This window comes from Berghia stephanieae, chromosome 1, assembly GCF_034508935.2.
Source record: "Berghia stephanieae isolate SIO BIC M18660-M18661 chromosome 1, UCSD_Bste_1.3, whole genome shotgun sequence".
Lineage (NCBI taxonomy): Eukaryota > Metazoa > Mollusca > Gastropoda > Nudibranchia > Aeolidiidae > Berghia > Berghia stephanieae.
Genome location: NC_088360.1, coordinates 49,232,146 through 49,242,618, shown reverse-complemented (window position 1 = coordinate 49,242,618; position 10,473 = coordinate 49,232,146). Strand labels below are relative to the sequence as shown.

The 10,473-nt window shown below is 32.6% G+C and overlaps 1 protein-coding gene across 1 annotated transcript in view; it reads left to right on the top strand.

The window, feature by feature from the left end:
* Positions 1-227: 227 nt before the first annotated feature.
* LOC144976870 (serine/threonine-protein kinase RIO1-like) overlaps positions 228-10,473 on the top strand; it is a 29,729-nt gene continuing 19,483 nt past the window's right edge. The window contains exons 1-7 of the mRNA XM_078921413.1: positions 228-521; positions 4,227-4,255; positions 7,016-7,125; positions 8,003-8,063; positions 8,747-8,765; positions 9,467-9,647; positions 10,066-10,127. Of these exons, the coding sequence (XP_078777539.1) occupies positions 382-521; positions 4,227-4,255; positions 7,016-7,125; positions 8,003-8,063; positions 8,747-8,765; positions 9,467-9,647; positions 10,066-10,127 (602 nt within the window). The 5' untranslated portion in view covers positions 228-381. The remainder of the gene's footprint in view (positions 522-4,226; positions 4,256-7,015; positions 7,126-8,002; positions 8,064-8,746; positions 8,766-9,466; positions 9,648-10,065; positions 10,128-10,473) is intronic.

The following is a 10,473-nucleotide window of genomic DNA, read 5'->3' as shown; positions in this document are numbered from 1 at the left end:
AACAAAAATAGATATTGACGCAATTTTACATTCATCGATTTGCAATAATTATAATTCCTACTGAAATAAAGTCGCAATCATATATCACAATTATGTTTATCAAGACTTTATTCTTGTTTTAGCATTATCAATATTCACAAAACAGGAAAGATAAAGAGTTGAAATTGAGTCTCGATGTCGTATGAATTGTCCAATTTATGTTTTTGGTCCAGGGGCAATAACTCTTCGATCATTTGTTTGTAAACTTTCACAATAGCATGACATGATTGAAATGAGTGCTATTGCTGTCTCTCTAATATAAATGAAATGTCATTAAACCTTTGTTAATGCATATGATTCTAAGGTTTAGATATTTGTTCCCATACCAGAATATAATAGAAGATGTCAAAACAAATAAAAGTAGGATATATGAATAACGAGATGGAAGAAGTTGTGGAAGGCCAATTCGATGATGTCGACGCTGATGACAACGGCAACGTGCATAATAACAACAGCGTGAATTCTTCAGAGTTTCAGTCGCAGTAAGACTATTATATAATATTAATGATAGACATTCAGGGAGCCTTTTCATACCACCAACCCTTTCTAAGATCTCTAGATTTTGTCATATAAATAGGTACTTTGGTAAAAAATTCAAATTGGATTGAGCTCAATGTAGGCAGTTTAGGGAGCAGCAGCAGTGGCAGTCAAATTTTGACCCAACTCGCCCATAGGAAAGTTGTGACCGAAAATTGCCGTTCGCGTTTTGGGGGGTTCAATTAAAGATGCATAACTTCGTTATAAAGAGGAATATCGCAGATATTTTGATATCATTATTTTCGTCTTTCAATTTCCTTTTAAATGGTGCCAATTAAGGAAAAATCCATTGATAATTCCAGAAGTTATATGAAGTTAAAATTTGGCAATTTTCAAATGCATTTATTTTTTTATTTACCGCGTGTGTTTTTAAAATTTAAACGCTTGTTTTTAGAATAACATCTAAACTTTATTCATGCCAAATTTCAGGGCTCTATATCGATGCGCAGACACCTTTTAACTCTGCGCCGAAATGCCTTGTTTACATTATCTTCTCATCATGGCTGCCGGACGATATCGATATTCATATCGATATTTAAACTTAGTTATGTATTATGTTAAATTTAGTCCATAATATTTTCAGTACTATTATTTGCTATGTTTTTATTTTGAATACATACTTTCCAACTTTATTTATAGGCTTTTTATAGTTTTTGTTTTATAAGTTCGTATATTTCTTCTCTTTGTGAAATCCGATATTAATAATATCGATATTTAAAAAATACCAATTGCTTTAATTTAATTTTATTTTACTTTGCCATCAAGTCATCAAGTTTCTTTCCCATATGTTTAGATATGTTTATCATTTGTATCCATATTCTATCTAAAGGCCTTAGCCTTAATAATTATTATGGTAAGAAGTTCTATTAGTTTTGACACCCCCATATATTGAGAGAGAAGGGGGGAGGGGGTGGGGGGATAAAATTATATTAATTGTCAGTTCAAATGATGTAATAGCAATAAACCCAAAGTGGTTCAGCAGAATTTTTTAAAGTATTAATTTATTTGAACTTTTTCAATCTACCATTTTATTTATATGCAATTAAATTGCCATAGGTAAAAATAAACTCATTATGACATTACACAACATGTTTATATCTTTTCATTTAAATACTCTCAAATCCTTTTTTATTCTCTATGTATTAATTAGAAGAGGGGAATTATTTGCAATTGTTTCAATGAGATATTGGGGATAAATCCAAAAGTGATAGAGCAAATTGTTTCTTACGTCTAGCCGAGTTTTTGATTATGTAACATTTGCGTCATATTATGTAATAATGTGTTAATTTGAAATGTTTATCTTCCTATTTATTAATGTAAATGCATTGTCCTCGATAAGACGAACATTTTGGTATACAATATATTATAAGAACTCCATATTGACTGTTTTAACCATTTTTTATTAACATCACGCGATTTCAGTCACAACTTTGCAATGGTAATTTTGGGGTAAAAATCGGTCTGAAATTTCAGACTTTGAACTGCCGTAACTACATGTCTAATCAAGATACAAACAAAATTCAAACTGTTTTGTAATCTGTGTTGCCAGCTCTTTGATATGACATTGGTTTCAAGTGTGTGAGGTACATTTAGAATTTCTATTAAACTCCCTACTCAATGAAACCTATATCATTTTAAAGTGCTTTTCAACACGATTCTAATGATACCAAAAATCAGATAAGCAGAAAAAAAGTTATGTTAGTTTAAAGGCCTGAAAAATGGTCTTCTATTTGCCTTTGTTATTTACTGACGGACTTTGTGACCTGAAAATTGTTGCATTTCCGGTAGTAACCACCATTTGGATTTCAAAACTGGTCTAAAATGGCCGCTAAGATTTAAGTAAGGATTTTACTGGAACGAATTTCATGGATGCGGTATACAACTTTGCCCTGAATTTAATTTTATAAAAAAGTTAAGATGTTAAATAAACGTGCCAGCATGAAATTTTGATTTACCAAGTTCTAATCTTTTAATTATCCAAAGCTAAATTATACCCTATTTTATCCACAATCAAAAGTTCTACTAAATTGTCATTGATTTTAAAATATACTACACCAAACGATAGAGTAATTTCTCCTGAAGAAAATAAGACATCAATCATTAAAATCCATCCATAAACAAAAAATCTATGGAACTTTTTCTGAGACCCGTCACTCAAAAGTCCAAAAAATCGGGTCACAGCCACTAGGCCATTTATCGGCTCCCTGCTGGAGGGCCAAATGGACGTTTACCAAAGTACCTAATATAAACGTTTTAGTTTTATGATGAATACGCTCGCTTAGTTACTGTTACTGTTCCGTATTATGCCTATGTTGACGTTACAGTTACAGTATCTAGTAACTAGTAATAGTATAGTAGTCTCTGTAGTTACAATAGTTACTGCAATGTATATTCAGTTACAACTACAACTAGGCTCCTAAAATACAACCCTACACAATAAAAATAAAGACAAGGTCTATATATAGAGATTTTAGTGTCTAGAGAGCGTAGTAGAGGAGTGGTGGTATGGTATAGTATGGAGAAGTTCCCTATTATGTAGAATGAAAACTTAGATCTTATGCCATGCTTTAACGTTTAACTTAACGTCACCGGAGTCAAGTCTTTCTCTCCAATTGGGAGGTTTACACAGTACTTTACAGACAGATTCATATACAGGGTTATCGGCTGAAAAATATGACAACAAGATTTAATCTTGTAAATGTTGGCAGTGTCTATGTACACGGTAACCGTGCACCTAGCTTCAGGATCTGCGTACACGGTAACTCCGGTAACTGGTTTGCCACTACAATACAAGCAATGGATGGACCTCGCTCTGTGTGTGTGTGTGTGTGTATTATTTTAAAAAATCAAACAAAATATAACCCATTTCATTAAAGGCGAGATTCAAGGTTACCATGTATGTTACTGTTACCGTATACGTAGATCCTGAGGCTAGGTGCCCAGTTGGTAACGAAAATAATGATACCAAGATATCTGCGATATTCCTCTTTATAACGAAGTTATGCATCTTTAATTGAACCCCCCTAAAACTTAGTAAAAGCGAACGGCAATTTCCAGTCTTTGGGCGAGTTCAGTCACAATTTGACTCCCACTGCTGCTGCTCACTATAGTGCATGCTCAAATGAATTATTTATTAACTACAAGATCTTTCTCTTTCTAAAGTTTTCACTCTCCCAATTTTGATGATAAGTTGCAAACATTCTTTTATACAATAATAAACTTAAAATCTTTACTAACTAGTACATTCCTGACTACACTTACGCTTATGATTCTTTTTGCATTCCTACTTCTCATGGTTGGAGGGGGTGATAACAAAGAAGATCAAATTGAACAGATCACTAGCATTTGTAATTAATAATAATAGGGTCTGTGCAGTTAAGTTGATTGGGGAGTAATTCTGTTTGTGGAGGTTGAATTATTTAATCACACAGATTATCGACCTGGTATAAGCTGCAAAATTGTATAATAAGATGAAATATAAATATATGAACAAGACAGATTTAATTAGAGCATTTATGTATGGTATTCGCTATTTGTTTTATCAAATTCACATCAGTTTTATAATGTTTTGACTGCAGTCCAATCACAAAAATGATTATTTATTTAGTATTTAAAAATCTTATTTCATGCAATTATCTATCTGTCCTCAGAAAAGACGACCTTCAACAGTATATGAAAGGTACTGATTTCAAACGTATTTCTTTCTATGACATAAATTAATTTATATCATGGGATGTGTTAACCATTTATCCGTAGAATTAAAAGAATAGCTTGGATTTAACTACTCAGCCTTCCTAATTATTGTTTAGATTATTGGGGAATCTCTTGAAAATGTATTTATGTTATGAATAATATACATTTTATTCTGGATTTTTTTTTTTAGCTGTTTATAGTAAATATCACTTTTTGTATTGTCAGATTTCTATTAAGTGTTGACAAACTGTGTCCAGGAAGAGCAATGTATATATTTTTTTAATGTTTCAATTTCTGAACTTTTCTTAATAGAGATGTTTAACATATTTAAAAAATCTTGCTGTTCAGTGAGATTCAAATACTTTTTCTCCTGACAAGTTTAGGTGGTATCAGGTGTTCATTTAAAGATGCTAATACTTCTTCTAGTATTCATTGCCCTTTTGTTTTAAATTTATAGAAAATTTGATACATCGAACAATATTTTCACTTTTGATTTTTTAAAGTTAGAATGATAAATTGAGCCTGAATGTTATCCGTGTAAACAAATTAATTTATGCACAATCGAACTTGTGCTCCAATCCACCTGCCATGGCTGCCACTTTTGTGATTGGCCATATTTTTTTCTTACATTTTGTTCATTCATAAGGCCCTTATTTCTAGAACAAAAAAGTGCTTGGATTTGTGTAAAGTGGCCTGATGATATTTCTAATTTAGAAAATTGAATCCATTGTTATTGGTGCTTAAAGGATCCAGGAGTGTTACTAATCTAGATCTGTGAAACTCTCCAAAACAGATAAACCTCTTCACGCTACCTGCTCGTCTTTTCAATGGTCAGACACTATCAAACAATCTTAAAATTAAAAATTGCATAGTATGTAAGTACTATATGCCTTTCACACAGACAAACATGCCTTTGGCTTAATGATTATACATGAAAAGAAAATATGAAGATAAATTGAGCCTTGTCGTCTTGCCAAAATGATCTTTCCCTCTTTTTTAAGTCCTCCTATTTCCACAGTAAGAATCCGGCTCAAGTATCGTATCTCTGTCCCCAATTGACAGTGCTCTTAATTTTCGGAATTCCGTTATTTCAGCATGTCAGACATTTTCATCGTCATATCTGACGTACAAGTCAGAAAATATGTCAGAGAATTTTTGTTGTTGTTGATGTTTCAGCATAATCTCCAATTTAGTTTCAATATTTCTTAATGGGGAGTACCATCATGTTGTGGGTCAAAATTTGACACCTGTGTTCTATTGTATTAATTCCGTAGATACTCCCAGTTTTATGAAGTTAGTCTAGACAGGCTGGTGCCACGTGTCAAAAGTGACACAAGACGGGCTAGTTTTCTTCGATAAGATGATGGTCACCAAAATAGGGAAAAGGGATGGGGCAGGATGATGCTTTATGGACTCTTATTTATTTTATTTTATTTACTTATTTTTAAAAATAGAATTCTTAAAAAAACCTCTAATTACAATGAGAGAGATGAAAATTCATATAACATTCTGGTATTGAGGTCTACTTTTATTTCTCTCTCTCTCTCTCTCTCTCTCTCTCTCTCTCTCTCTCTCTCTCTCTCTCTCTCTCTCTCTCTCTCTCTCTCTCTCTCTCTCTCTCTATCTCTCTCTCTCTCCCTTTTTCTTTATCCTCTCATCATTTTCTCTCCTCCTCTTTCCCCTCCATTACGCTTGCATTTTATCATGATTTATCTGATAATTGTGGAATAATATCAATAAGGTAGTATAAATCTTCCTGAAATAATTTCTTATGCCTGGAAAGGATGTGTGTATGATAGTGTTAATTTGTAACATTCTAACGCAGAAATATGGTTTATTATGTTGTTTTGAATTTGGTTTGAGTTTTTACCGATGGACTGGTAATTTGAGTATGAACGAGGGACTGGTGAATTTTCTTCCTTGTTTTGTGTGTGTGTGTGGGGGGGGGGTGCTGCTAAATAATTTCAGACTTTTTAACTTTCGTCTGTTAAGAGCACTGAAGGTTTACTGTATGCTTGACCAGACAATCATCATACAAATGTCAAGCCAGTGCAATGAGTTGGTAAATAATGTATCTGTACTAATTATGTTACAAAATCCTTTTGTCAATTCCCAAATGAAAGACCAAGGGCTATGTTAGATCAAATGAAAGCGTTTCTCAAAGTCAAACAACATTGATTGAGTTGAGATGATTAATACAATACTCAATTGGAATTAGCCCATGGCTAGAGCATTACTTTCACACATAAAGGAAACAGGATTGATCCTGGATAAAGCTGAATTAAAAAAAAAAAAATTTGGACCTTCCCCCTGTCCACCCAGGAGTGATTGGGTAGCTGGGTCTGTTAGATCTGAAAGAAAGTATGTTTGCGATATACTAGTGTCACATCCAAAGGGTAGCATCGAATTGCTATTGTTTGTTTAACACAATAGAAACTGGGATAAACTCTGTCTCCATTGGCCATATGGCTCTGAAGGACTACCTACATAAGTAGGATTGAAAGAGTTGAAACTTAAAAGAAAATGAGAGAGGGGGAGGGAGGAAGAGAGAAGGAGAGGGATCAAAAGCATGCAATTAATTATAATTGGGACTTGGATCAGTTTCATTAACAATTTACAATTGATATGATATGCAACTCTTACAAATATATCTGTCTAAGACAAGTTTGACTGTATATATTGATTACACATCACATTCATATTTTGTTTTTGTTTTTGTTTTGTTTTTATCATTTTGAAATTTAAGGAACAGATTTAAGAAGTGATGATTATTACTATGAGGATGATGACGATGATGATGATGACGATGAATATATTGAATTTAGAAATCTTGGAGGTGCTACTAAGGAATACCAGGTTTGATTAAGAAATTGTTCCCCATAATAGATCTTTTTTTTCTTACGTGAAGTTATTTCATTTTTTTTTCTTTTGCCAAATCCTTTCTTTCTGCTTTTTTTTCTTTTCTCTCCCCCTCCCCCCCCCCCCCCCCCCTCTCTCCTCTCTCTCTCTCTCTCTCCCCCCCTCCTCTCTCTCTCTCTCTCCTCTCTCTCTCTCTCCTCTCTCTCTCTCTCCTCCTCTCTCTCTCTCTCCTCTCTTCTCTTTTTTTTTTTTTTTTTTTTTTCTTTTTTTTTTGTGTGTGGACTTTGTTATGTTTGTTTAGTGTTGAGCTACAATAGGTTTCGTCATACCTTATAGGAAATGGAAAGTGACAAAACATAATTGACAATATGGGAGTATTTATAGTAATTTCAAATTATGTGGAATCTCTTTTTATTTAATATCTTTTATTTCTTTTCTTTTTTTTTTTTTTTTTTTTTTTTTTTTTTTACAAGCTATGCAAACGTAAGTTATATTGGACATAAAAATAAATCACTCTCAGCACAAACATACACACACACACACACACACACACACACACACACACACACAAACAGTAAAAGGTTACTGATGAAATCCTGCAAATTTCCTTTTCATATTTTGTAATCAATTCAGATATATAAAGTCAGTAATAATGTTTTTAAAGACTTGAAATATTATCAAAGACTTAAAAAATGATAAGAATGTCCCTTTAAATTGTCTCATCACCATAAAAAAAATTGTAATGACTGTTCTACAAATTTGAAATATTAACACATGCTTAATCTCAACATGTTACACCACATATCTTAACCTTTAGATTTAGTTAAATGGAGATCTAATAGCTAGTTTCACGGTTATTTCAATCACATTTCAGGTTCAGGCCCAACAAAGAAATCAACAACAGCTACATACACAAATTAATAAGATTAGTGTTGGTAAGTTATGTTTTAGTTCTTCTTTGACAGTATGATTTTTAACTTCTTTTTTTTTTTGGGACAAATTGGCATTATTTATTCCGATAAAATTTGAGTCTATAACTTATTCAGGAGTCAAAATTTGGTTATATTTGTTGGGTTTTTTTTTTTGTATTCAATTTTATTTTTTAAACTTTTTTTTTTTTTCATTTTGAACTACATAATATTTATTGTTTATCGTCCAACTTTTCTTTTCTCAATAATTGCTTCACTTTATTGTAAAATTGAAGACAAAAGGGATGTCACACATTGGGGTCAAATACAAATAAATTTTTTTTTTCTCTTTTTCTCCTTTTTTTATTTCTTTCTTTATTAAAATGGTACTAGGCTGCTGGAAGCTGTGGATCCTTAGTTACATATCGAACGCCTTTTCTTTTTTTTTTTGTTTACTTTCCAAGATTTTTTCTACAGAGAGGACCTTAAAAAATCTCTGTCGTTTATCTGGAATTTAGTAATGTATTTATGTCATTATTGTTTTTTGTTGTTGGCTGAAGAAGGGTTTTGAGTCTGAAATGTTCAGTGTTTGGTATTTTGTTCTTTTTTGAAGCGGTTATATTCTTTCTTTATTACTATCTTAAAATTATTTTTACAAAATGTTTATTCTGAAAAGTTAACTTTTATTTATTTTTTTGTTTTGTTTGCAGGTGAATACAAGAAAGGAAGGTAATATATTTCAGGAGGAGGTTGGAGTGGTATTTTATAGGGAGTTTGATGGGGGTTTTCAGCTCATATCCATTTGTGAGATGTTGCTTTCTCACTCAGTCTCTCTCTCTCTCTCTCTCTCTCTCTCTCTCTCTCTCTCTCTCTCTCTCTCTCTCTCTCTCTCTCTCTCTCTCTCTCTCTCTCTCTCTCTCCCTCTCTCTCTCTCTCTCTCTCTCTCTCTCTCTCTCTCTCTCTCTTCCTTTCTTGGTAGAGACTGTAAGATTTGAATCTCAAGTTCAGGTAATACCTAAAATTATGGTTACAACACATAATCTTTCATGAACAGCATTTTCCAAGTACGAATAGTCTTAGTTTCAATACAGGACTCTTCTATATTTCCACGTGTGATGTGTGTGAATATGATCTTAAGAGTCTAGTTGTATGGAAGATTGACAGGACAAGGAGTAATAAAGAGAATGGACTGTGATGAGTTTCATGTGGCAATAGCTTTTGAGCTATTTATATCATTGGGATTGCCTGTTTATATCAATTAAATTACCTGATTCCAGCTTTGATTACAATACCGACATTAATTGCATTTTATTATACAGGCTGTAACTGAATTCTAAAAAAAAAAACCATTTTTTTCATGAAAAATTCATGGCAACAACTATATTTTGATTGCCATTTTTAAAAATCTTGTCTTTGATTATTAATTGCAGACGGAGAGACAAATCCCAACAAGCTACAGTAGAACTGGTTTTGGATCCAAGAACACGGATGATTCTCTACAGAATGCTTAGTAAAGGAACCCTATCAGAGATAAATGGAGCCATTAGCACAGGGAAAGAGGCAAATGTTTACCATGCAACTGCCAAAGATGGGTCAGACAAAGCTATAAAGGTATCTCACAACTTTATAATGTTGATGTAAAGAGAATGTTTAAGTGAATTGTTTTGTTTTCAATTTCATTTTAGGATGGTAGGTTCCTCACTCTGGAAAGATGATTCAGGGGTAATTAGATAGTATCTGTAGCAAGACTAGCAAGACTGTGGGAAGAAATAAACATTAAGTATGAGCATTGTGTGTGTGTGAGGGAGAGATTGGTAGGAGAAGGGTGGGGGGAGGGGTTCTGAACAATACATTTTTATGTTGAATAAATAGACCTTAAATCTTATCGGTATGATTTATAATCTAATTTGAAGTAAAACTCTTTTCAAAATTTGTTCTCAGTTTTCACCAATTTTTTTTGGGGGGAAAGCAGAAACAAAAGCATGGCATATTTTATTCCTCTTCTCATTTTCTACTTCTTTCCATTTAGATTTACAAGACCTCAATCTTGATATTTAAAGACAGAGATCGTTATGTAACTGGAGAGTTCAGGTAGGGACGAAATTGTTACTATCCAGTCAACACTTTTATTCAGCATGTTATTCAATAAATTGTTGACTTTATGAAGAGGAAGATATGTTAGCAGTATTATGTTATTGTTTCCAGTCAATTTAATGTCGGGTACATAAAAGATAGAGTAGTGAGGGTAGGGAATTGGTGTATCCATATCAATGTAAAAATTTGGAAAGTACACCATAAGTTGAAAAAAAATGAAATGGAGAAAGCTTCTTTTTATAAGTTTTGTTTTTATTTTAAATTTTATTTATATCTACTTCAATTTAATTTAAAATATCAATTGCCTTTCTTCTTTGCCCACACATTAAAACCCCATTTCTTG